Source organism: Aspergillus pseudodeflectus, assembly GCF_044049435.1.
Source record: "Aspergillus pseudodeflectus strain CBS 756.74 chromosome Unknown BJX68scaffold_11, whole genome shotgun sequence".
Taxonomy (NCBI): domain Eukaryota; kingdom Fungi; phylum Ascomycota; class Eurotiomycetes; order Eurotiales; family Aspergillaceae; genus Aspergillus; species Aspergillus pseudodeflectus.
Window position 1 is genome coordinate 231,958 of NW_027263787.1, and position 25,309 is coordinate 257,266.

At 52.2% G+C, this 25,309-nt stretch overlaps 9 protein-coding genes across 9 annotated transcripts; 6 read left to right on the forward strand and 3 right to left on the reverse strand.

The window, feature by feature from the left end:
• Positions 1–1,387: 1,387 nt before the first annotated feature.
• On the reverse strand, positions 1,388–2,242 carry BJX68DRAFT_30534 (uncharacterized protein). The gene has a single exon (XM_071048942.1). It carries the CDS (start codon positions 2,016–2,018, stop codon positions 1,443–1,445), a length of 576 nt encoding a protein of 191 aa, XP_070901483.1. The 5' UTR covers positions 2,019–2,242; the 3' UTR covers positions 1,388–1,442.
• A 146-nt stretch (positions 2,243–2,388) lies between these two features.
• Positions 2,389–5,460, forward strand: BJX68DRAFT_232096 (DUF803 domain membrane protein). The gene is made up of 2 exons (XM_071039438.1): positions 2,389–3,621; positions 3,671–5,460. The coding sequence occupies exons 1-2, from the start codon at positions 2,724–2,726 to the stop codon at positions 5,074–5,076; spliced, it is 2,304 nt and encodes a 767-aa protein (XP_070901484.1). The 5' UTR covers positions 2,389–2,723; the 3' UTR covers positions 5,077–5,460.
• A 363-nt stretch (positions 5,461–5,823) lies between these two features.
• On the forward strand, positions 5,824–9,016 carry BJX68DRAFT_30554 (putative beta-glucosidase). Its single transcript, XM_071048944.1, has 10 exons — positions 5,824–6,109; positions 6,214–6,306; positions 6,377–6,561; positions 6,632–6,739; positions 6,792–6,970; positions 7,024–7,092; positions 7,147–7,362; positions 7,432–7,729; positions 7,815–8,053; positions 8,139–9,016. Exons 1-10 carry the CDS (start codon positions 5,935–5,937, stop codon positions 8,914–8,916), a joined length of 2,340 nt encoding a protein of 779 aa, XP_070901485.1. The 5' UTR covers positions 5,824–5,934; the 3' UTR covers positions 8,917–9,016.
• BJX68DRAFT_30547 (uncharacterized protein) lies at positions 9,016–11,014 on the reverse strand. Its single transcript, XM_071048943.1, has 2 exons — positions 10,928–11,014; positions 9,016–10,870 (listed from the first exon to the last, which is right to left on the reverse strand). Exons 1-2 carry the CDS (start codon positions 10,949–10,951, stop codon positions 9,116–9,118), a joined length of 1,779 nt encoding a protein of 592 aa, XP_070901486.1. The 5' UTR covers positions 10,952–11,014; the 3' UTR covers positions 9,016–9,115.
• Positions 11,015–11,631: 617 nt separating this feature from the next.
• Positions 11,632–15,867, forward strand: BJX68DRAFT_30577 (uncharacterized protein). The gene is made up of 3 exons (XM_071048945.1): positions 11,632–12,207; positions 12,284–14,901; positions 14,957–15,867. Exons 1-3 carry the CDS (start codon positions 11,765–11,767, stop codon positions 15,670–15,672), a joined length of 3,777 nt encoding a protein of 1,258 aa, XP_070901487.1. The 5' UTR covers positions 11,632–11,764; the 3' UTR covers positions 15,673–15,867.
• A 566-nt stretch (positions 15,868–16,433) lies between these two features.
• BJX68DRAFT_232101 (DUF2985 domain-containing protein) lies at positions 16,434–19,012 on the reverse strand. The gene is made up of 4 exons (XM_071039439.1): positions 18,342–19,012; positions 17,877–18,272; positions 17,750–17,824; positions 16,434–17,690 (listed from the first exon to the last, which is right to left on the reverse strand). The coding sequence occupies exons 1-4, from the start codon at positions 18,988–18,990 to the stop codon at positions 16,867–16,869; spliced, it is 1,944 nt and encodes a 647-aa protein (XP_070901488.1). The 5' UTR covers positions 18,991–19,012; the 3' UTR covers positions 16,434–16,866.
• Positions 19,013–19,379: 367 nt separating this feature from the next.
• On the forward strand, positions 19,380–20,740 carry BJX68DRAFT_232106 (uncharacterized protein). Its single transcript, XM_071039440.1, has one exon. It carries the CDS (start codon positions 19,715–19,717, stop codon positions 20,414–20,416), a length of 702 nt encoding a protein of 233 aa, XP_070901489.1. The 5' UTR covers positions 19,380–19,714; the 3' UTR covers positions 20,417–20,740.
• A 393-nt stretch (positions 20,741–21,133) lies between these two features.
• BJX68DRAFT_264524 (uncharacterized protein) lies at positions 21,134–22,517 on the forward strand (the record flags this gene model as incomplete). Its single annotated transcript, XM_071044979.1, has 4 exons — positions 21,134–21,342; positions 21,539–21,845; positions 21,908–22,138; positions 22,194–22,517. 4 exons carry the CDS (start codon positions 21,134–21,136, stop codon positions 22,515–22,517), a joined length of 1,071 nt encoding a protein of 356 aa, XP_070901490.1.
• A 685-nt stretch (positions 22,518–23,202) lies between these two features.
• BJX68DRAFT_30645 (GTPase-activating protein GCS1) lies at positions 23,203–24,929 on the forward strand. Its single transcript, XM_071048947.1, has 4 exons — positions 23,203–23,345; positions 23,439–23,507; positions 23,579–24,322; positions 24,407–24,929. Exons 1-4 carry the CDS (start codon positions 23,304–23,306, stop codon positions 24,830–24,832), a joined length of 1,281 nt encoding a protein of 426 aa, XP_070901491.1. The 5' UTR covers positions 23,203–23,303; the 3' UTR covers positions 24,833–24,929.
• The last annotated feature ends 380 nt before the right edge of the window (positions 24,930–25,309 follow it).

Below are 25,309 nucleotides of genomic sequence, written 5' to 3' on the forward strand. Positions count from 1 at the left end.
CGCATAGCCTTTCTGAGGATTTGGTAACATACCGCTAACCGCGTTTCTGCAGGAACCGCGTTTGGGTTCTCACGATAACTCAAAGTTCCATGGAAGAGCTGGCAGAGTAGCAAGTCTGCATTTCGAAACTTGGCGTGGACGATGGCAGTATCAACTGCAAGTAGCATATCAGTGAGCCCAAAGGCTGCTGTCCTCGCCAACACTGAAGACAAAAGGCCCTCTGAACTGCACCGCGCAGCAAAGAGCATTCCCACCTTACTTGGTAAGTATCCTGCTGCCAAAATGCGTTTCGCAATGTGCTCACGACCAGCCACTATAGCAAGCTTAAGAGGCTCGCCAAGAACTGAACCACCGCGGATTTGTAAGCCCCCATCGAGGAGTCTGTTAACAATCACTTCATTCCCTGCGGTGATGGAGTGGCAAAGGAGGTAGTATCTTGGCCACAAAGGTGTCTGGTACGCATCGAATGGAATTGTCGGGAAATCGGGTTGGCCCTCTTCATGGCGTGTTCTCCGAGCGTAAGCCTTCCACTTTAGACACGCTCTCGGGGACCTGAACAAGTCCATCGCGTTGGCAGAACAATCTTCCAGCTATTTATTGGAAATGAGGGCTGCGTGTGAAAACCACCGAGAATAGGCGTATAGGCCTAGAGGATACTCCGTATCAATGTGGTCAGAGGTTGCTGGATATTTCAAGACATGGGCGATATACGTTAGACAACTTCTGGTTATATGTCTCTGCGCAAAGCTCAAATTAACATGATAACTGAACGCAGAGCCTAACAGAATACGTTGGCTAGAAAGATATTCCATGACTGAGAAATGAGCAAGGCTGACGGTGAAGTACCGATGTCGGATTGGCGTGGAAGGATCCGGAGTTGGATCTACCCTAGTCAACCCAGGAAGAAGCTCTAAGATGTTATGGCCGCTGAAACGTTGATCTTCATCAAAAGGTTCAGGGTCTTCAGGCTTTATAATGCAAGTTTCAGCCAGTTCTTCCAGAAACAGTGGGCGGCTTGTACATGCCACCCACTTCAATGCTGCTTTAGCTTCATCGGCCAAAGAAGAATCAACGGAAGTAAGGATTCTTTCATATGTAGAGTCCAGATCCTTTGGTAAAGAGGATAGTATTGTCTTGATGTCTCTGCTCCGCAAGATCCTCTTCATCCTTAGCTCCTGCATTTTCAGTGAAGCCCATCGGAACCTGTGTGAGTGTCATTAACAAAGCGTATCCGGGATCTGGACCCGAATGACCTACATGCCATCGGCACCATGGACTAGCTTGTCCTTAATCTCCTCTTTGATGTTCTCCGGCTGTCCATGGAGCTTCGGGTCCGCCGCAATTTGAGAGGTAATGTAGATGTCAAGGTCCTTTTCAACATTGGCATGGGAGATTCTGAGCGGCTTCCATTGGGGGAGGCTGAGCAGAACGGATTCAATGTCTCATTCTTCTCGGCTGCAGGCAATCATATGGACTTGTGGGTTCTGGAGGCGGGAAATCCCATCGAGGAATTTTAAGACTCTAGATCGTTTAGGGCCGTACGGAATCTCATCGAGCCCATCCAAAATGATGTACGTCTTGCCTGACCGGGCCCCTGATGCGGTGCCCCCTTGACTTGCTTTTGTATCCAAGTCCAAAGCCTCCAAGAATGTAGACATCAGGATTTGGACAAACGGTTGACTTGCGCTGTGCCAATGGCACACAGCTTCCACGAGGTCGAGTGCAATATCATCCACGCATAATTGAGCCAACGCAGACCTCAAAAATCCCGAAAGGTCTTGCCGGTTGGGGTCGTTGAAGGAGAAGTAAAAGTATATCAACTTGTCGTGTTTTTCTTTCTGGCCAAGTATTGAAGATCGGACTTTCTCATGGGCAATGCCAGCTATTGGCATTCGGCTCCCGATGGCTATCATAGCCTTGCGTCTTTGCCCATACACAAACACCTCCGCCGTGTTGGCGTTGAAACAGTGTTGATACTTGGAACTTTTGCTTCCTTGCCTCTTCGAATGATGTAGCATATAAGTTTTTTGCTTTGTCTTTGCGTGTTGTGCCTAGGTGGCCTGAATTTCTTACTAGAATTGGGGTTCAGTCAACTAACCTAACTTCGTGTTTCTGATGTTAAAAGAAAAGAACAGCGCGGATGGTTTTATATAGCGATCAACAAAATAAACAAGTTAGTCCAGTTTTCAGTAAAAACTATTAAAAATCTACTTTGGTTGATTAAAAGAAAATCAAAGTCGAAATCTCCTTATTTATCCATCTTCTCCAAATAATTGCTCGAGATGGCAGATGCAACACAGGAAATAATTGTGCCTAGTTTCCAAGAATCCACCAAGGCGATCGCACGTGCGCCGCGCCGGTTGACCGTCGAACCCAACTCCGCTCTCTCCCATCTCCCCTCACCAACTCCTGGCGACTCACTCACGGAGGCTTCTTTTCCATCGACAATCCTGCTAGCGCCTTATCGGAAGAGTTGAGACCGACAAATTTAACCATCGGCTCCCACAGCTTCAAACACACAGGATGCACTCCTCTCCCTCTCCAGCATGATTCCTCCCCAAAAGCACCGAAGCTCTGAATACATCATAGGGGCCGAAACCTTCGTTCCTCTCGACCCAACCAAGGCACTTTAGCTGCCTGGTTTGACTCAGGGACCACGGAACCTCACCTCTTTCCTTCCTTCTCTGTTAATCTTATCATCGCATATTTTCATTCGATCCCAAATGGATTTCACGCAAGACTTTCCGCTCGCAGCTGGTCTGCTGGCGCTCGCTTCCAACCTCGCCCCGACACCGTCCTCCGCGAATACACATTCCTTTCCTACACCCGTCTCGAACGTCGGACATAATCATGGCGATGGGAAAGGCACATACGAGTGGTCGTCCCTGATCGGTATCATCACGGCTCTGGCCGGGAATGTGCTGATCTCGCTGGCACTGAATATTCAACGATACGCCCATATCCGGATAGACAAGGAATGGGAGCGTGAGAAGCTGCAACAGGAAGTGGGATGGAAACCGATACATCGCCGGCAAACATCCGGGAGCTTGTACGGCGCCGTCGACGATGGACACAGCTCGGCGGAGGACGAATCGATAAACCGGCCAGAGAGATTCAGAGACAACGTTTCGAGCCCAGACAGCAATCTGCAGGAGTCTGCGTTTTCCGACCAGACGGTCCGACCGGGGTCCCCGCAGCAGGGCAAGCGCAAGTCCTATCTTCGGTCTCCATATTGGTGGGCGGGAATCATTCTTATGACACTTGGCGAGCTTGGAAACTTTATGGCATACGGTTTTGCTCCGGCATCTATTGTTTCGCCGTTGGGTGTTGTGGCTTTGATCTCGAACTGTGTGATTGCGCCATTCATGCTGAAGGAAAAATTCCGAAAGCGTGACTTTTGGGGCGTCATTATTGCCATTGCCGGCGCGGGCGTTGTTGTCCTGAGCGCAAAGTCTTCGGAAGAGAAGATTGGACCTCATGATATCTGGGTGATGATTACCCGATGGGAATTCGAGACTTACTTGGGCATTACCGCCGCGCTTATTGTTATCTTGATGTGGGCGAGCCGCAAGTATGGATCGCGGACCATTTTAATTGACGTTGGCTTAGTTGGACTGTTTGGTATGTCCTCGCATTCATACGCCTTGTGCAATATGCTAACGTCCTGCAGGCGGATATACTGCTCTGTCAACGAAGGGTGTCTCATCGCTACTCTCGTTTACTTTGTGGCATGTTATAACATTCCCGGTGACCTACTTGCTGGCATTTGTCCTCGTCTTTAGCGCTGTGATGCAGATCCGGTACATTAACAAGGCCCTGCAGCGCTTCGACTCCACTCAAGTCATCCCAACACAATTCGTTCTTTTCACTCTCTCTGTGATTATTGGAAGCGCGGTGCTGTACCGTGACTTTGAATCGTACACCGCTGCCCGTGCAGGGAAATTCGTTGGCGGCTGCTTCTTAACCTTTTTGGGAGTGTATTTCATCACAAGTGGGCGAGTTCGTTCAGACGACGAGTCCTCTTACTCGACCGATGAGGAAGAAGCAATCGGCCTTCTACCCGGAGAGCGGTATCAGGACGGGGTTGACCTATCTCCTCCTCAAATCGCTCAAGGGAGGAATAAAACAGTCCCGCGGACACCCGCTCTTCTTGATGGTGCGCTTGATTCGCCCGCCGGCTCGCTACTCAGCCGAGGTCTAGAGGATCTGGATGATAACCAGTCTACTCCTCGCGCTGCAGCGGTCTCCGCCGCGTCTCCGTCTCCTGCTGGCTCCCTAGCTGCCGATTCGCTTTCAGAACCATCCCCAGGCTCCTCTACCTCATCTAGACCCCTGTCTTTGTTGAGGAACCCATGGGCTGATGGTCAGGAACCGGACGTGAAGACTGCTATCTCTGAACCTATTGACCGGCCTACCACACCTCCACCGCGGCAGTCACTCAACACCAGCTCCACCGTTCTTCTTCGCTTCCCTCCAGCTCCAGACGCAGATGGCCAATCCGCAGACGGTACACAGACGAATGCCAGAACCCCTCAAACACCCACGAGAAAAGCACGGACTTCCATTTCTTCGCACTTTTCACCTGGTCCCTTATTTTCCACATTGTCCGGAGGCTTCAGTGCAGTGGTTGCGGACTCGATTCGTCGCGGCGAAATGAGTCCAGCGAAGGAGCGGCGGATTGCAAAGCGAGGCGGTCGGAAGAAGCACCCTAGCAGATCTATTCTTGATGGTACTCTGCGTACCACGAATGGTGAGGGTGTGGACGCAGATGGAGATCCGTGGGATGGACTTCCTCAAGCTTCGACGGCCACCGCTCCACCAGACGCTCTTGATGGCCTTGCCACGGCGCCTGCGAGTGCTGGGCAACCGACTCCTGGTGAGGAAACTGGTGAGGTTCTCCGTGGTAATTCGGACGACCTGACCACCCTTGCGCGACTGCGCAGTCTCAGCGATTCATGGAGCAAATCAGTTCCATGGCTGGGAGGTGTACTGCAGAAGCGGAAGGATAGCCAAACCGGTGCCGAGCGGGACAATGCAGGCGAAGGCTCTTCCGAACAGAACGATCAGTCGCGATAATCAGCAAAACCCACAATCTTAACGAGGGTTTGTTCTCTCGACACTCACCACTGTATGCCTACAGGTACATATTTTCCTTTTCTTCACTGTTGATATTTCCAATCATGGCGGGCGCATCCTTGATACCATTGCGAATAGCATCTTCGCGCTTTATTACTTGTAATTAGACAATTTCTCAGCTTCCTTGTCTCTTTCCTGTCTGCATCATCGCATGTCTGTTAGTCGATTAATCCCTGTAAATATATCAGCAGATGGGCAGCCGCTATTTTACCGCGCAGCCTTCGATAGGTGGAAAAAGCGACACAGCGTCTCTAGCACGACCATGGTATATTCTTGTTGAAGATCTTTACGCCATTCGGAGATCAATCCTCATGATGCCTCCACAGGTAATTGACTGAAGCTGCAAGCATGAGCCGAACCCCCTCATTTCACTTTAGCCGTGATCTCCATTTCTTCTTCCCTCCCCGCCGGGATTTTTTCTCCTCGTCTACTCAACACCGCCTCTCATTGATCAATTGTGCCCCCTCAATCGGGTCTATACACTTTCCTGGCCCGGGCTCATCTCCGAGATACTTGCACTCTTCTTCCCCTCGGCCTTGGCCACTCTCTCGCCTGCTGTCCAAGCAAGTACCCTGATCATGCCAGGGCTCTCCCCACAGGCAAGCATGAGCTCTATTGGTCTTATTTTCCCTATTTTCCTTCTCTCTAGCTAGCAATTTGGCAAAGCTCCGTTTCAATGATGGAAGCTCGGAAGCTCGCAAATAAATAAAAACCGCCGCGGAGTCCGGCGCATTGTGTTTGTTCTCGCATGGAGAGAGTCTGAATCTGAACACTCAGTTACACTCCAAAGCAGACGTGATGTTGCCGAAGCTCGTCTCGCAGGGCCTGCTGCTCCTCCTGCTTTGCGCTGGCCTTACGGCCGCGCAGGACTCTTCGCCGCTCTACAAGGATCCCAGTGCGGACATTGAGGATCGCGTTTCCGACCTCCTTGGTCGGATGACTGTTGAGGATAAAATGGCGCAGTTGATTCAGGGTGCGTTTTATCTACACTGCCGGCTTCAGCTTACATGGCGTCGCGTCAATGGCCTCCACCGGCCTCGCTCTATCGCAATCCTGACTGTGGCTGAATGAATCTAGGTGATATCACCAACTGGATGAATGCCAGTACAGGAGACTTCAACTATACCGGGCTGGTGGAGAATATGAAGGTCAAGGCGGGAATGTTCTATGGTTTGTCCATCGAGCTTCGTTGCATTTGAAGCGAAGGCGAAGCGGTGCTGACGATAGTCCTCTCGCTTAGTCGGATACCCTGTACCCTGGGACTGGATCGCGACGAATGTCAAGCGGGCTCAGGATTACCTGCTGGAGAATACCACGCTTGGGATTCCGGCGTTTGTTCAGACTGAAGGTATCCACGGGTTCCTGATCGGCAACGCCACGATTTTCAACTCGCCTATTGCTTATGGCTGCTCGTTTAACCGAGAGGTACATATGTCTTCCATGCTTCTCTGCTTGCTATCTCTTGGCTCTAGTGGTTGTCTAACTCTTGCAATAGTTGATCTACAAAATGGGACAATTTATCAGTCAGGAAGCCCGTGCTCTCGGAGTGAACCAGCTCTTTGCTCCTGTTGTCGATCTTGCGCGGGAGCTAAGGTTTGGTCGTGTACGTATACCACCTGATATCCTTGGACCGGAATGCTAATACAATGGTCTAGGTCGAGGAAACGTTCTCCGAAGATCCTTACCTTGCCGGCGAGGTCGGATACTACTATACCACCGGAATCCAGAGTCTGAATGTCTCCGCCCAGGTAAAGCACTATGCGGGCTTTAGCCAGCCGGAGCAGGGCATCAACACTGCCCCTGTTCATGGTGGGGAGAGATACCTGCGGACTACGTATGTGCTACTCTATACCCCGTTAAATGATAGGAATGTGCTAACGAATGCAGCTGGTTACCTCCATTCAAGCGAGCGATTATCGACGCCAAGGCATTGAGTGTCATGAGCGCGTACCACTCGTAAGTCTCATTTCATACAAACATATTCAGGCAACATCTGATGAGGTTGTTTAGATATGACGGTATCCCTGCTGTCGCAGACTACCACCTCCTAACCGAGATCCTCCGCGAGGAATGGGGCTACGAGTACTTCGTGATCAGTGACGCCGGCGCAACAGACCGACTCTGCAACGCCTTCCATACCTGCGAAAGCTCACCCATAGACTCGGAGTCCGTGACCCTCCAGGCCCTTCCCGCTGGTAACGATGTCGAGATGGGCGGTGGTTCCTTGTACGTTCTCACCTCCTCTTGTATCCTGTACTGAACCAGAATGAAACCCTAACTAACTGTCCCACGCAGCAACTTCCGCACAATCCCGCAACTCCTCGAATCAGGCAAACTCGACATCGAAACCGTCGACACGGCCGTCTCCCGCGTCCTGCGCTCGAAGTTCGCCTCGGGCCTTTTCGAGAACCCGTACCCGGCTGCGCCGAAGAAGGATTGGAAGAAACTTATCCACAGCAAGGAGGCCCTCAATCTTGCCCGCGAACTCGACCGCGAGTCTATCGTCCTCCTTGAGAACCACGATGATATCCTCCCGCTGAAGAAGAAGGGCGATATTGCTGTTATCGGGCCGATGGCACATGGGTTTATGAATGTACGCTTGCATCCGTCTCATTCATCCCCCTCCTTCATTTTGTTGATATCGTTCGCCCCTCGCTAATACTGTCCGATAACTGCAGTACGGTGATTACGTCGTGTACCAAAGCCAATACCGCGGCGTCACACCCCTCGATGGCATCAAAGCCGCCGTCGGCAAGAAGGCCCGCGTGCACTACGCGCAGGGCTGCGAGCGCTGGAGCAACGACCAGTCCGGCTTCGACGAGGCCGTCGCTACAGCGGAGAAATCAGACGTCGCGATTGTCGTTGTCGGAACCTGGTCGCGCGATCAGCAGGAGTTGTGGCAGGGGTTGAATGCGACGTACGTTCCCTCCTCTTATACCTACATCCAATCCCACCCCTCCTGTGAAGACCATTTATGGAAGTATGTGCTAAAACCCAAATAGGACAGGTGAACACGTCGACGTAAACTCTCTCTCCCTTGTCGGCGCCCAAGCGCCCCTAATCCGCGCGATCCTCGACACCGGCGTGCCCACAATCGTCGTTTTTTCCTCCGGAAAGCCCATCACGGAGCCCTGGATCTCAACAGAGGCCTCGGCGCTCGTGCAACAATTCTACCCGTCCGAGCAAGGCGGACACGCCCTCGCTGACATCCTCTTCGGCGACCACTCGCCCTCGGGCAGATTGAGCGTCAGCATCCCGCACTCCGTCGGCGATCTGCCGATCTACTACGATCATCTCAACTCCGGTCGATCGATTGGGGATTCGGGGTGTGAGCTTGAGAACGGAACCTTGGTTTTCGGACACCAGTATGTCCTCGGCACGCCTGAGCCGCTGTACCCCTTCGGGTTCGGGCGGTCGTATGTGGACTTCGAGTATGGCGAGGTTCAGCTCGACAAGACGGAGGTTACCGCTGGGGATACAGTGACTGTTTCCGTGGATATCACAAACACGGATTCTCGGCGCGATGCCGCGGAGGTCGTGCAGGTTTATGTCGTCGATGAGCTTTCGAGCGTTGTCGTCCCGAATAAACAGCTGAAGGGGTTCGAGAAGGTGGTTATCCCGGCTGGGGAAACGAAGACGGTTACTGTTGAGTTGGAGGTGCAGGAGTTGGGGCTTTGGGATGCGAGGATGAAGTATGTTGTTGAGCCGGGGGCGTTTAGGGTTCTTGTTGGTGGGGATTCAGGGGCGGAGAGGGGGAATGCGACGTTTTGGGTTCGGTAGTTTGTTATCTATGATTCAGGTGGCCTTGGATTGTAGGGAGCTGGTTGTGTGAGTGGTTGATTAGTGAGTGGTAGAGTAGATACGATGTATTGCCGCCTTTTGAGTTCAACTGAAGATCATCATCATTCGAATATTTCGTGTTCGATAAAAGAGATATTGTGTATAAGATATCAAGATGTCAATGTCATAGCTCGATGAATTACGCATCACCAGTCTTAGCATCTGGCTCATTAGACGCTTTGTCTTCCCCGCTTTCCGTCCTCGCAGTCTCGACCGCATTCTGCTGCGTGGTGTCTGCGCCCGCATTATTGCCAGCACCCCCGTTCCCACCTCCGATCTCCGCACGCCTCGCCCTGGCATTCTCTTTCAAATTCTCCCACCGAGCTTTATGCTTGTCAAGGTAAAGCTGAAGCCGTTTATTCTCCCTTCCGACCTGTTCGAGGTCCTTCTCGTGGCGCCGGACCATCTCTTCGAGCTCTTTGATGCGGAGGTCCTGCTCCGATGGTGCCGCCGGGGCTGCCGAGAGAGCTGCTGGAGAGGGTACGGCGGATGTCGATTGGGAATGTTGTTCTGGAGACGGCATGTGGTGCATTGCTTTCAGGGACTGCTGGAGCGCCATGGACGAGGACTGTGCGTTGACTTCCCACATGTGAAGACGTTTGGAGAGGGTGTCGGACAGGTGGCGAAGGGCTTCGTTTTCCATTTGCAGTTCCTCCAGGGTTTTGGGTGGTTGCATGCTGGTTAGTTTGCTACTGCGGCTCGCTCTCGCTTTGCCTTTGCCTTTGCTGGTTTGCAGGAGCTCTGGTGAGGAGGGGGTTTCTCGGGCATCGACAAAGTTGTCCTCTGCTTCGTCGAGACTGTTTCGGCGAGCTTCCTTCTCGGCTCGAGTGAGGATCCCTGCATACGATACTGTTCCGCCCGTAGTAGGTACCACGTAGAATGATTCCGCTGGGTTACTCGTCCCCATTCCGCCTCCACCACCACCTGACTCCCTGATGGCTTTGAGGGCGGCGCGGGAGAAGATTCGACTGATGTCTGGTTCAGCTGAAGACCCTGAACGATCTGATACAGCGGTCTGTTTGTCGACTCTTGTTTCTGCGGAGGATTTACGTGTCGCACTTGCACTGCTGTTATCTGTTCCAAGAGGAAGTCCCGCAAAGGCTAATGGGGCAGATATTTTAGAAATGAGGCCTTCGAACGTGGAGTAGAATCGCTGAAACGGTTCTTCAGCGTTTGATTGCCTGTACGATGGGCGTGTGGACTCCGCCACCTTCGCAGGAACATATTGCTGGGATGTGATGTCTGTAGGGCTACCCGACGGCGGGGACCACGGCTGCTTCTGGCTCAATGTACGGCTCGTGCGGTCCCTTTGCTCAGGCGTCTGTGTGCCTCGCAGCCTCGATTCGGTTGTCCTGACCTTCGCGGGTCCGTCTGTCATTTTCGCCCCCGCCTGCTGGGAAGAGAGTGTAGGAGACGCAGGAGAGGACCGGCGGGGCTGAGTTGGGATCCCTCGAGCGGATGCTAGATTATTCGCGAGGGCCGATGATTCTCTTTTGACTAGACGAGGGGCTCCGGTTAACTTGGGAGGCAGTTGGTGTGCGTCCGCCTTCGATACTGCAGAATCCGAAGGGATCGTCTGGGGGTGCATCCCGGCAGCTGCTGCTGCTGCGCTAGTTGCAGCTTCAGATGGTGGGTTTTCATGCTGGAAACGAAGGATCTGAGCGAGCTTTTTGTGGTGTTGTTCGAGAAGATGGAGCGTTCTCAATGCCTGCCAGTCACACAAAGGGTCAATACCAATGAGCGACAGAAATAAAGAGACGAGAGATACCTCGCGGTCTTTGCTGCTCTGGGCAGCCGTCGCGAACTCACCAGCAGCCAAATCGTGCTCTTCGCTGGCGGCGACGGGGTTCGACTTGCGGGTTTCTAGAACCGCATTGCGGGCATGGGTGTGGGCCTGTCGGTGTCAGACGCTGGTGGTTTCAAGACAGGACGTCTGTGCGGTTCAACTTACCAAGGTGAGTGGAGCGGCCTCCATAACTGCAAGAAAATGGCATGAAGGCCACTCTCAGAACGTTTGTTGACGACTATGAGATGCGAGCGAGGGGTTGAAGAAGAGACCCCAATCGGTCAAAGGTGACGTTATTCAGCAAGAATGATGGTACGGTAACGTTACCATTTCTAACCATATTTGGCTGAGAGCCGGGTCTAGATCTTCAGCTCCGCGGTATTCGATGTATCGATGCTGCCTAGGGCATAAATACTACTAAGAAACAATACCACAGATTCTACGAATATACGATAACTCTTGAGTGAATATCTTCGAAACTCAACCTAAAGTAGCTGTCGCCTACCTAGGTACTAGACACCAATGGAGCAACTCGTGGAGTTTTGTGGAACAGAAACAAGAACCTGGAAGTCCCACGGTGGTCTGAGTCGAAGCATCATGTCGTATTCGTATCGTCTCAGCCCAGCTGCCAGTGGAGCTCGCGACTCGCAGTCCGAACCCCAAGACTTCTGACGACGACTCTCCGCTTTCTCCGTCCTCCTCTTCCTCTTTCCCTTCCAACTCATTCTCTCGCATTGCCTGTTATCCTGTCGGGAGTAAGGTGCAGGGAGACCATGCTGCCGGCTTTGACCCCAGCCACAGCTGTCATCGTCTGGCCCTCCTTCCCCTCTTTTCTTGCGCATACCGGCGGTATCTCAAGGTCAGCGCCGACGCACGGGGCATAAGCAGCTCCGCTAAATGGTGATCGAGCTTGCACCACTTCTCACTGATCGAGATATTTCATGCGTCGACAGCTTCATTGATTAGCTCGACCCCTTGCGCTCGCTTAACCGTACCCTCGCTATGGATGTACCCGTACTCCCCGATCCCCCCGAGCCCGCGACCTCCGATGCACCTCTGCCTCTTGCCAAATCGCTCCGATCAAAGACCACCCCCGCTGGTTTAGATACGGCCAGTAGCTCTAATCGAAGCAATGGCCGCTCTTCAATCGATTCCACATCGGACAGACCCAAGTCGCAAGCTGGGGATGCTGATTCGACCAAGTCGGGATCAAGCGGTCTGTCAAAACTGCTTGCCTCGAGACGGAAACGCAAGAAGCAGAAGGAGAGCTTGAAGTTAGTTGACGAGTCACCTGCGACCATCGAATCCGGGAGTATTGATGGGACTCAGCGCGCCTTCTCAGAGACGTACCGTGAGCGAGCTGCTACTACCTCGTCATTGCCCGAGAACCATAGTCCCCAGGATGACACCTCCAATCTTCTGACAGACGATTCCGAGCCAGATAGGTATGTTCCCTTTATCATGTGCCATGAGCGGCAGTGTATAGTATACAATAGTTCTGACGTTCATTTCCTACTCTAGGACCCCGCCCCTCACGTCCCACGATTCGCATTCCGGCTTCTATACCTCTTCCTCTCCGTTGATCAAAACCACATCAGCAAACGACACAGATGAGACTCGAGGCGATGCGGAATCTGCCATCAGCGGTACAACTGCAGACCACTCTAATCCAGACACGGAACTGTCGCGACCCATGAGCCAACCAAACTCTTCCACGTTAAGCGTGCCAGACCGCAATTCGAAGAAAAGAACTGCCTCTCGGAGTCAGCGTCTTAAGAACGCCTTTACATCCGACAAGAAAAGCTCCTCGAATCGAGACCGAGCATCCTCCACGTCGGGTGAGAGTGCGTGGAGCATTAGCCGCAGGAGCAGTTTATCTTCGAAAAAGGCCCCTGAAATACCTGCCGCGGATCCGCCTCCCCCGATTCCCTCAATCCCAAAGCCAATTCGCACCGATTTAACCGAACCTAAAGTGCGAGAATCACCAGATGTCCCCCGTCTACAAACACCACCCCACACCGCGATCCCCGCCCCATCCACCACGGTGACGCCCCCAACCCCGCACTTCGAGCATGCACCGGTTCTTCCTTCATCCAGTCTCACGGAATCACCGTCCTCCATAAAATCACGCGACTTGCCACCTGGAGTCATTGTGAGCCCTTCCGGCAATATGATCTCTCACCGACGAGTGCGATCAGCTTCTGCTGCGAATCCAAAGCCTAGCAAATTATCCAACTCAATTGCTGCTAGCCCAACAATTGACGAAGGCAAATCCGGCACCCCTCAGACTGGATTTTTCTCCTCTGTCTTCTCTGCCGCTCAGAGTGCTGCTTCAACCCTCACAAATAGTCTCAATGCGCAAAAGCTTCGCAATCCAACTATACCCGAGGCTAGAGACTCGGAGGAGCAGCCGCCCACTGACACTGCCCATGAGTCTGAAGAAGGTGTTGAAACTCCGGTCGAGGAAAAGAAACCTATGGCGATCGACACCCTGGGGTTGGGCGATCTCAACTTTAGCCACTTGGATATTGCCATGCCTCCCGGTGGGTCCGTATCAACGCCAGATGGGGTTGTTATTACAAAGCCGCATGAAGGGCTAGACAGACAGAAGAACCCTACGGTCTCGCAACGAGATGAAGCGTCTGCGAAGCTCGAAGATCGGCGTGTTGCTCGCGCAGTCACAATGGCATACGAAAAGCCCGAAAGTACAGTCAACCTACCGACGGAAGACAGCTTCGACGCTCAGACTAGCGCTGTTATTCCTAAAGAGCCTACCGGAGCCCATACACCTTCGGGAGCCAGCACATTTGACGGGGAAACGTCAGTGAGACCATATCGAAGCAGTAGCGTACGGAGTCGGCTGGCCCGACGACGTCACCGAGGCTCGTCAGGCGCAACCTCCTCCACGATCGGTGCGGCGGGCGCCAGTGCTATTGCCCTTGGTGTTCCAGGTGCCAATGCTAGTCTACCACGACTTACTGGATTTGCTGTAGCAAGCAAAAAGCGTAATCGGGATTTCCACCAACTCTTCCGCAGCGTACCGGAGGATGACTACCTCATTGAAGATTACAGTTGCGCCCTACAACGAGAGATCATTTTGGCTGGACGCATTTACATATCGGAGGGTCACATTTGCTTCTCAAGTAATATTCTTGGCTGGGTTACCACACTCGTGATCAGCTTCGACGAGGTTGTAGCGATTGAGAAAGAGTCAACAGCAATGGTCTTCCCAAATGCGATTGCCATCCAGACCTTACACGCGCGACACACATTCCGAAGTCTGCTAAGTCGAGAGTCAACCTATGACTTGATGGTCAACATCTGGAAGATCAACCATCCTACCCTCAAAAGCTCCGTGAACGGTACGAGGGTCACAGATTCTACCGGCGACAAGACGGAGAAGGCCGCAGAGAGCGAAGACGAGAGTGATGAGGATGAGGATGAAATCTACTACGATGAAGACGAAGACGAGGACAATGCGGACAGCTTCACTGACGCGGGCGACGATAGTGCGCGCGGTAGTGATACGTCATTACCTACGAAGAATCTCGCTCGACAACCATCAGGCCCTATACCAACTGTTTCATCTAATCTCAGCGCCAACGGCCCCTCGAAAGGCGCCAAGGGGCCTTCAAATGGGGATTCTGATAGCGATTTCCCTGGTCCGGCTACTCATGCGCCAACTCAGTATGACGGGACTGACGGCCAGTATGACAAGGTCATCAAAGACGAGACGATTCCAGCACCTCTAGGAAAGGTTTATTCCTACGTGTTTGGTCCTGCCTCCGTGTCGTTTGTCCCTAAATTCCTGGTTGAGAACCAAAAGTCAGGCGAGCTCGACTTTAACAGTGAAAAAACAGGGCTCAACAACGAGAACAAGGTCCGAAAATACTCCTACATCAAACCGCTCTACGGTTCTATTGGGCCCAAGCAAACGAAGTGCATTAGTACGGAGCAATTGGATTTCTTGGACCTAGAAAAGGCAGTTCTAGTCACCCTTAGCACTCAGACGCCCGACGTGCCGAGTGGAAACGTCTTTGCCACCAAGACCAAGTACCTGTTCACATGGGCACCAAACAATCAAACGCGATTCCTCATGACCTGTAATATCGAATGGACGGGGAAGAGCTGGCTAAAGGGTGAGTCAATCGCAGTAGCCTTTCCATCAAATCTACGAATGCTAATGGCGAACAGGTCCTATTGAAAAGGGTGCTATTGACGGCCAAACCACGTTCGGGAATGACCTGATCGCTGCTCTAAAGACAGCAGTTGTTCCTCGCGCCCGTGCAGCAGGCGCCAAGAATGGCGGCAAGGGTAAATTACGACGTAAGAAGGGCGACGCCGCAGACGAGGAAGCAGTTGCAGCCGTTTCAAAGGCAGTCAATGACGCGAACGGCAAAGCGGCTGAATCGTGGGGTATCTTCGAACCGCTCCGTGGTCTGTTGGGGCCATTTGTTGGCATATTCAAACCCTTGTGGAATGGCAACATAGCAGTACTGGTCATTGGTATTCTCCTATTCATGCTGTTCTTCCGCGGGCCTTCACGACAACCCGGCTTATCGCCAGACCTAGCCTTCTCCATGCCTCAAAGGCTCGCCGCCTACGAAGAAATGTGGCGCAAAGAAGAAACTGAGCTCTGGAATTGGCTGGAAGACAGAGTGGGGATGGATGGAATCCCAGTCCCTATTGTGAACCAACAAGTCGAAACTCGCTTACCGCGGAGAGCCCGAAAGCTACAAACTACGGAGCGCGAGTTGAGAGATTCATTGACTGAAGACACCTTGTCAGACCGAGAGATGGATCACGCTATCCGCACCACTCGGGAGCGACTAGACACCCTAGAGAGGATTTTATCCAAGCGAAGAGCCCAGCCTACAGCAGGGGAAGACACACCCCATGAGGACCTCTAGAAGTTCTCCTACGACAGCCATTTCCTCTCAAATATCTCAAGCATACCTGCTTGCTTACCAACTACTTACTCGCATACTCAAAACTTTCATTCTGTTCCAACAGTGCGCCAAGGTCATCGGTACCAACATCATCATGAGCATATCATATCCAATCACTTACCAATCATTTCTTACTTCTTATATCTATTTCGGCAATAGCGATTCGAGACTCTGCACCACTGTCCAGCGAGATTACTTTCCTTGTTTATCCTATCTTCTCTTGTATTATGTCATGACATATGTTGGTCATTTGCGCCGAGTTATCCAATTTCATGTGCGAGCTACTGAAGGATACTTGACTTCCTGCATAGTACTAGTTTGTACAGCTTTCATCTCGTCCGAGTCTTGGTCATGCTCACACGCGCAATATCAATCTACCGTTCCACTGCGGTCTGTCCACTGGCATATAGTAATGCAACAGCTGAGGTTCCATCTTTTTTTGTCTCGACATTAGGGCACCTACCTGCCACCGTCAACGCCAGAACTGGTGCCTACGCGCACAGGTCTATTTTAAGAATATCAGAAGGACAGCTTAAACCCAAGATCCCACGCCACACTCAGCAGGACAGTCTAAAGCATAACTCAGGTATTATAGGGTAGGTACTATGTTGTCAGCTGCAGCAAATGGAACTAGCAAAAAAATATAATTGCCCCAAACCGCTTACAGAACTTGAAAAAGCTGTTACGGGAGTCTCACACATCCCTTAGTAAGGCTTACACATCTCATCTGCGTGATCATCTCTTCGTTTTCTGCACAGATGTAAGATGGGCGTAGCTTGGCAGGTACAATTAATTTACTCGATGGCCTGATAAGTAATCAAAAAGCTTGTGTTTCCGTCGACTCGTGATAATTAGGAGTATATGTAAGAGAAAGGATAGGGTACACTCAGAGAGAACAAAAATGGACAACGCTTGATGGTATCACTGGGGACTTCGTACGCTAAAATAAGAAATAATCGTAACCAAAACAGAAACAGAGTATAATGGTTAGTTAGATAAGGATGAGCCAAGGTCAGTGTGTGTAAGGCGAATTATATAGCCAGGACGGCGTACAGGTGTTTTGAATCGTAGCGATCATAGATCAGCATTAAATGAGTTGTGGGGAGAAAATGGGTTGCCAAGAAAGGGAATTTGGGATGAAGACCAGATATCATGTCATGTACCCTGATACGGCTGGGGCATGTTGGTGGAAGACTCGGATACCGACCCCGAGTGTTCGCCGGCCTGTTTCTCTTCTTCCTTTTCCTTTCTCTTCTTCTTCTCAATCTTCTTCATGGCTTCCTTGGTCAATTGCTGGCGGAACAGTCGCTCGACAACCTCCTTCTTCCGAGTCCGGTGGTCTCCAACACTGATTAGGATGCCACCGGTAATGTTGCAGGTAAGGGAGCAGCAGAGAATAACGGTGGTCAGGGCGAAGGGGCGCTTATGGTGGTCAATGCCCCATGTGCAAGCGCCAAGGGCGATCTGGAAGAGCGAGTGGAAATCCAAAAGGACGACGATGACAATGAGGAGGCGCAGCGGGAAGGCATGGTGTGTGAATGTCTCGTGGGGCTTGTAGAACGTATGGGATTTGGCGAACTTGTTTTGATGGTGCTGCAATTTTTGCTGCTGCAGCCGAGTGAGCACGCTATATTCGTTCTCATGGTGGTCGCCGTTCTCGCCGTTCTCGCCGTCCTTGCCGTCCTTGACGTCCTCGCCGTCCTCAGCCTCTTTCTCCTTGGGGGAAGGATTGCCGGCTTCGAGGTCCACTTGACCCTCGGGACAGCCTGGTAGATCGTTCTTGTCCTTCAGATCTGGGAGATGGCGCTTCTCGCGAATCTTCCACGTTAGGAACGTGTAGCGGGCGATGAATATCATGTGGTATGTGTCGACTGCACGGAACGGGGCCAGTCCATCGCCCATGACGGCGAAGAGGGCCACCAGTACGTAGTCGATATAGTTGATGATTTCCAACTGTCGCCCACCAACATTGATCCAACCTATATTCTCAATTAGCGCTGCAGGATTTATTGAATGCAATGCAGATAAGGAGCTGTACCGATGAGGAAAAGCACCCAAGCAAGTCCAAAGAGAGTAATAAGGGTTGCGTATAGAGTAATCAAAAAACCAAGAGCTGGGAATGTCAGTCAGTCAAAGCTTTTCTGAAAGAAAAAGCGCTAACGTACGCTTCGAGACATATTTTCCAAAACCTTTCATAGATCGTTTGAACTTCGAGCGGCGTGAATGAAGCATATGTCGTACATGGTCATTCAGCTGTTCGACTTCTTCATGGGTCCAACCATTGAGCGTTTGTCCATCTGGCAAGATGGCAAACCGGGGTTCTCCATCATCTAATATCGCTGATATATCCGTGGCTCGTCTTTCCAAACCTGGACGAGTTTCGTGACCTTCTCGTTCTTCCTTCTCCTCATCTTCTTCTGTTGACGTTGATTCTTCTTTTTCCAACGCAGGCGGGGGCGAGAGAGTATACGTTTGATTGCGAGTCAGGAATGAGCCCAGATTTGGGACGAACAATGAGTTTTGCACGTTCGTAAGCGTAGTTAGAGCTGATACTTCCGGGTCTATTGAAATAATTAGTCATTTTTGCCCTAACGGCAGCTCATGTGGTGCAGTGGATGACTAGTGCTTACCAATAACATCCAGGACATCCACAAGATGAGAGTCGTACTCCCGAACATCCGTGCCGGGCACAGGAGTAGCCCCGCCAACAGTTGAAGCTCGGTTCCTTGAGATTCGATTCATCGCCGCCTCGCTCGTCCTTCGCATAAAGTTCCTTCGAGGGTGCACCGGTGCCGGTGAGATAGATGGCCTGTCGACCTCCGAGATCGGTCGGCGGGCACCAATAGAGGTCTGAGTGTTTGGTTCCTCCATCACGGTGTTCATAGGCTCGCCAGCTTGAAGTCGTGGTAAAATAGTCGGGTTGGGTGCGGACCATCGTCCAGGGCGCGGTTCAGAATTGCTGCGGCGACGGCCACCTTCCCAGCCGGACCCATCGGTCTGCTCCTCGATAGGGGAGACAGCGGTATGAGAGACTTGATTTCTGACACTGCCGGCGTCGATATTCGATGTGGTTTGCTCAAGTGGGGGAAACGCCCCGATCGAGGGTGGGCGTTGAAGTCGAATTGAGGAGGTGTTTGAGCGCATTGAACCAGCGCGCGGTCTGGTCTGCGATGACGTCGGCCATTGTGAAAGAGTATTTGCCGCGGACGAACGCCGCGTTTGCAGCGGGGGCCGCAAGAGATGGTCCTGAGACGGGCCTGCCGGCTCTATAGGATCCATTGGGGGTGTTGTGATGAAACTTGGGGAAGGAAAAGCGGAAGAGAGAAGCGAGGGAGAGGGAACTTAAAAGAGGCCGGCTCCAGAGGGTCCAGAAGGCGTTGTCAGGCATTAGTCAGTGCTGATTGCTGTGGAAGGGCTATTGGGGAATCCCGCAGTCATCCGCCAACCATTGTCGTGGTGGCGCTCGGAGAAAATCTTGTCGAAAAACAGCTGGAACGTGGATGGGCCAAGGAGATCGGCATGACATCGTCAATGCAGATAAAGAGTGTGCTCTGAAGTCGACTCGAAGCATTTGACTGGCGGAGACCATATAGATATTTGTTGCCTCGAGGGTGGGTGAGACAGCTTGGCGCCTAGAGATCTCGTTGCTTTGTCGGCTTTCAGTTGTATCCCTTTATGCCTCAGGCGGCGACATTTGTACTGGCATCAAAGAGCATCAAAGAGGGAATTTTATTTATTCACTGCAACTAAGTGCTTGGACCATCTGGCAGAATCAAATAATCAGTTCCCTACAATGGACTTTTTCAAACCCCGTTTAGTCTACAATCTTCCCCTGCAAAAACAGCTTGTCCAGCGGAATTCAATATCTCGATACCGATCCTCTGCAGGTAAGTCAGCCATGTCATTCTCAAGGGCTTTGCTATTGTGCGTAAAGATCAGTGACCCTGATAAATGCTAGTAGCGCCTCCTTCAGTATCCTATTTTACCTACAAAGACCGTCACCATGCCGAGCGAGCGTCTTCTTTCACCCCCTCTGGAATATGGCTCGGACAGGGCGCTCACTGCTCAAAAGGGAAATACTAGGATTCTCGGCGCGGAGAACAATGGTTTCGGCTCCCTCAAGGATTCTTCTGTCGAAAAGGGCCATGAAACCACCGATTCGATTGAAACAGCTCCAGACAAAGCGTCCCCATTTACCAGCGAGTTCTTCAGCGACCTGGCAAAGGCTATCATTCGCAGCTTTCCATTCGAGCAATTTGCCAAGGATCATGCTTGCGAGGTTAATGATGTCGTCCAGGCGATCCAAGCCACAATTGTTGAGCCTTTCTCGAAACCCTTGGGTCAAGCGCACAAAGATCAGGGTTCTTTGGGGTTGAAGCAAGCTCTCCCGTCGAGGACTGGAGAGGTTAAACAAACGCCAGGACATGCAGAAGGCAGAGCTGTACCTACCACACCAGGGAACAAGGGTCTCTTGTACTCTCAAGGACTTGTTGATCGAGGATCGGCCCGCCGCAAGACGTTGGTTCCTCTGGGCGTCGGCCGAACGCTGGTGTATCAAGACATTTATGGCAATTATATTCCCGTCAGACCGGTAAAGGACAGTCCTCCGGATCCTCGACAGTATAAGCGTCGTAAGGTCAAGAATGGACGACAAGATTTGCGGTACGCACCAATCGACCGGCCTTTGGAGACTCCGCAGCGCTAAAAATCAGACTATGAATTCTCCTGATCTGTGGTTTCTCAATTCAAAGGACTTGCGGTTCAAATTAGAATTTAGATTTTGGGCAGGCTGCGAGTCGAGAAGAATGCCGGGGGGAAGATAATCATATCAAGAACCATGCGGTTGAAGTGCGGAGGTCTGGCCAAACATTGTTGATGTGGAGTGGGTCCCTGTTGATGATGCAGCAGCTCTTCTGCAGATCGTCTTTGGGATGTGAGATGGAACATGAAACCATAGAGATACATGATAAACAATAGAGCTTGACTGTTGAATGAGCCAAAGGAAATAAGTGTTTCGTTATTTTAGATTCTGCTTCAATTACTTCAACTCTTTTCCCAGATCTTTATACTCTCGATCCTGTGAGCTCATAGATGCCTGAGGCGGGTAAACAGCTTAGTCACACATGTAAGGTTCCAGTTTCCTTTTTCTCGCTCCTTCTCCTTTCTCCCCGTTGCACCTCCATCCTTCCTTTCAAGGCAAATCGTCATCGCGTTCAACCAGACTTCCTGTCAACCCCCACCGTATCTAGGGCACCAAGCTACCCTTTCCTCCTCCCCCCTCGTACTTTCAACGATCTTCAACCCACAGGCAGCCTAAAGCTACCCTGAGTCACCGACACACAAACCAGGTCACCTCCACCGCCAATCCTCAAGTCCACCTCGTCACTCCGACTTTGACCCCTTTGTGTCCTCAGCCATCAAGATGTCTACTGCCGTCGACAACACTACCACCGACAACCAGGCCTCCACCGTCCCTACCACGGAGGCCACCAACGGCACTGCCCCCGCAGCTCAATCCACCGTCGATGCTGCTGCTGTCAGTGCTGATGAAGGACGTCGGTTGTACATTGGGAACCTCGCTTATGCGACCACTGAGGGGGAGCTCAAGGAGTTTTTCAAGAGCTACACTATGTAAGCGACTGTTATTGTCTCTTTTTGCTGTCGATATTCCCTCCTAGCCGTCGCCCTTTGTTGTTTTTGGTTTCGCTCTCCGCTCGGAGCTGCGATCCGCGCCCTCATACTGTTTTACGCTAGACGAATCGTCTATCGTTCTGTGCCACCGCTTCTTAGGGGTTTATCTAGCTACATCTACTAACACCTGTCTCAGTGAGAGCGTCTCTATCCCTGTGAATCCTCGCAACAACCGCCCCGTTGGCTATGCTTTCGTGGATCTTGCTACCGCCACCGAAGCTACTGCCGCCATCGCAGAACTTTCTGGACAAGAGATTCTTCAGCGCAAGGTCTCCGTTCAACTTGCCCGCAAGCCTGAGCCTGCTGAGGCCAAGGCGGAGGGTGCTGCAAGTGGCGGTGAAGGTGCGAGCGGCAACGAGGGCCGGAAGAGGACAAGTGGGCGCACCCGTGGCCGCGGCCGTGGTCGTGGCCGTGTAGGTCGCGGAACACGCGGAGGCCGCTCGGTATGTTACCTTGCTCCTTTACCTCCAGCTAAACATTTTCTAACCTCGATGAACTACACTAGGCCACTGAGACCCAGGTCGCTGAGGAGCAGCCTACTACTGCCTCTGGCGAGACTGCTCCTCTCTCTGAGGTTACCAACCAGAATGATGTCGTTCCTTCCACCGAGGCTGGTAAACCCGCCGGCAAGCCCCGTGTCCGTCCCCAGAAGCAGCGCGGACCTCCCGAAGATGGTATTCCTTCCAAGACCAAGGTTATGGTTGCCAACCTGCCGTACGATTTGAGCGAGGAGAAGGTGAGTTTGCAATTTCTTTACTCCATAACGACTCTAGTTGTTAATCCCATAATAGCTCAAGGAAATCTTCAACGCCTACCAACCCGTTTCCGCCAAGATCGCTCTTCGCCCCATCCCCCGCTTCATGATCAAGAAGCTCCAGGCCCGCAATGAGCCTCGCAAGGGTCGCGGTTTCGGCTTCGTTACCCTCGCCTCCGAGGAGCTCCAGGAGAAGGCTGTGCAGGAGATGAACGGAAAGGAGATTGAGGGCCGTGAGATTGCTGTCAAGGTCGCCATCGACAGCCCCGGCAAGGAGGATGACCCTCTTCCCGCTGGCGAGAAGGCCGATGAGGTTGCCGAGACCCCGGCCCAGGAGAACACCGCTCCTACCGCTGCCTAAAGGACAAGATCGTTCCAGCCCGAACGAGCACGGTTCCTATCCGATGATATACATCGAATCTCAGGTGAAGATATCGAAGTCGGAGGCCGTCTTGTGTCTGGAACATCTCGTTTATACGTGTTGCCAAGATGCGCTACTATGAACGAAGAGCCAAGAAACTTCGGGAAAAACCAAAGAAAAAAGAAAGAAAAAAAGATTTACGAATATTATTCCTCTTCGGCCCGGACCTAGGGAATAAAAGTAACGTGAGGATGCGCTCTTTTATATGGGTTCCTGTGCGGATTGCTCCAGGGCATCGTAACGAGGAATGGAACGCCGTAATGTGGTTGATGGAGACGTGACCTGCTAACGAATCTTGCTCTTCTGTTATAATGTATCTTAGCAACCATTTAACTTATGATAGCCGCAAGGCTGGCCTTGTAACGGTGTTCCCTTTCCAATTGTCGTGCTATGTGCTCTGTAGGTAGATCGCGCTGGGTATGACGACGGTTGGGGCCACTCCACAGACCACAGCTCTTGGCATGATGGGCCTCGCCGTCCGCACTGTTGTACTCTTGTCCAACTTGCCTCCTATTCTCCCCCATACCTCCTTTTGACCTCGCCTCCGCCTAATATTCGGCTTCCTGTTGATAGATCAACACGCACGTAAACTGACACCTACCTTCTCACGAGACGCGCACGAAACTCGGCAAGCACTCGGTACAACCGCGGAGCAATTGTGCTCGATTTCCTACCCCTCGCAGCACCTTGCTTCCTCCCTCTACATCCATACAACTCATATACATCATGTCTCGAATGTGGGAGGTTGATCCGGAGACGAAGGCAAAGGTATGTCTCATGCCTTTGTTTTTGACACGGTCCTCCAACGAGGGCTAATCCCAGAGGCTGCGGCTAATATCGTCTGGTCCTGTGCGATTATAGCTCCTTCAGTACTCCAGAGTCAACGGCAATGACCGGTGTTGCGACTGTGGCGCCCCCTCTCCTCAATGGGTAAGTGCTTTCTTGCCTAGCTATCTTGATATTTATTATCCCCAACCTGACGCTTTCTCTCCTCGCGCCAGGCATCCCCGAAATTCGGCACATTCATCTGCCTAAACTGCGCTGGCACACACCGCGGGCTCGGCGTGCACATCTCCTTCGTCCGCTCAATCACCATGGACGCCTTTAAGAACTCTGAGACACAACGCATGGAACTAGGCGGTAATGACACGTGGAAGGAATTCTTTGACTCGCACCCGATAACGCAATCCGAAGGCCGCACCTTCGAAGACTCTACGATCAAAGAACGCTACGAGGGCGAAGTCGGTGAGGAATATAAAGAGCGACTCAGCGCGAAGGCCGAGGGGCGGGAATACGTCCCCGGTCAACGGCCTGCACAACCGACGAAGAAAAGCCCTGATGCCGTGAGCTCACGGTCAAACACCCCGCTTTCCAACTCAGGAAGGGCAGGTCAGGGCTCATCGTCTTCTCCGGCGTTGCAGGAGGGGCCTGGTGGAGTTGAGGGTGCGCAGGCTAGCAGGAAGGCGCGCAACGAGGCGTATTTTGCGAAGATGGGTTCTGAGAACGCGACGAGATCCGAGTCGCTTCGGCCGTCGGAGGGTGGGAAGTTTACTGGATTCGGTGGAGGAATGCCCGTTTCGTCGTCGCCGAAGCCGCAGGGTGGGAATGGGTCTATACCTGGGTTAGATGACTTCCAGAAGGATCCCGTGGCCGCTTTGACAAAGGGGTTCGGCTGGTTCACAACGACTGTGGGGAAGACCGCGAAGACGGTTAATGACTCGTATATCCAGCCGACTGCGAAATCGGTATGTCCTTTTTATCCCTACCCCATCTCCCACTACCACTCCCATCCAGCCATACGTGCATCAGTCTAACCAAGGGAACAACAGCTCGGGGAATCCGACTTCGCCGCACAAGCACGCCAACACGCCGCTCACTTCGGGCAAAATATCCAAGTTGGCGCCCGCGGTGCTGCAGACTCTTTCACGCGCTTCGTTGAGGGCCCGGATAGCGACGCCTCGCGACGCGGCCGACCAGGTTCGGGACCCAGCGCTCGTGGGCCCGCCGAACCAGAACGCAAGGACTTCTGGGATGACTTCTCCTCCCTAGCAGCGCAGGATAACCATCGCCGTAACGCGTCGAAGACTGGTGCTCTGGGTACGGCGGCGATGAAGCCTAGCCCGGCGCCTTCGTCTGGGACGGGTACGGGGGCAGTTAGTGGAAGTGCTGCGACGGGGACAGGGACGGGGACTGAGAAGCAGGGGTCGAGTTCGGGGAAGAGTCAGGATGATGGGGGGTGGGATGATAATTGGTGACGGTTACCGAATGAAAGAAGGGGGTTTTTAGATGGGGACTGGTGAGTAGTAGATAGATTTCCCGTTGGTTTGGCTGGGGTGGGGGAGTATATCTTGGTTGTTTGTGTTGTTTGTATGTCTGTATCTATGAAGTAGCATTGGTTTTCTTTTGGGGTCTAAATTCAGACGATCTTCAATGACGGCAAGTGTCTTATCTATTTTTGTAGGATATACTGGAGTTGGTAAACTTGATGGTTTAGGGTTGACTGGGCTACTTTGGGGCCGGAATTTGCGTGTTTTGCGAGGCTGAGGGAGGCTCCGTCAAGTCCTGTGCTGGAAACCTTCGACCCTAATTGTCGTGTGTGAGTTATAGAATGCTTATGTTGGAGAGTTAGAGTGTACCAGGTCGATACTACAATGCACAGTAGTGGTTCCATGTTTGTTCAAACAAGTAGGTGCTAGATATATATTTTCCGATTTCTTTTCATCAAACATGTG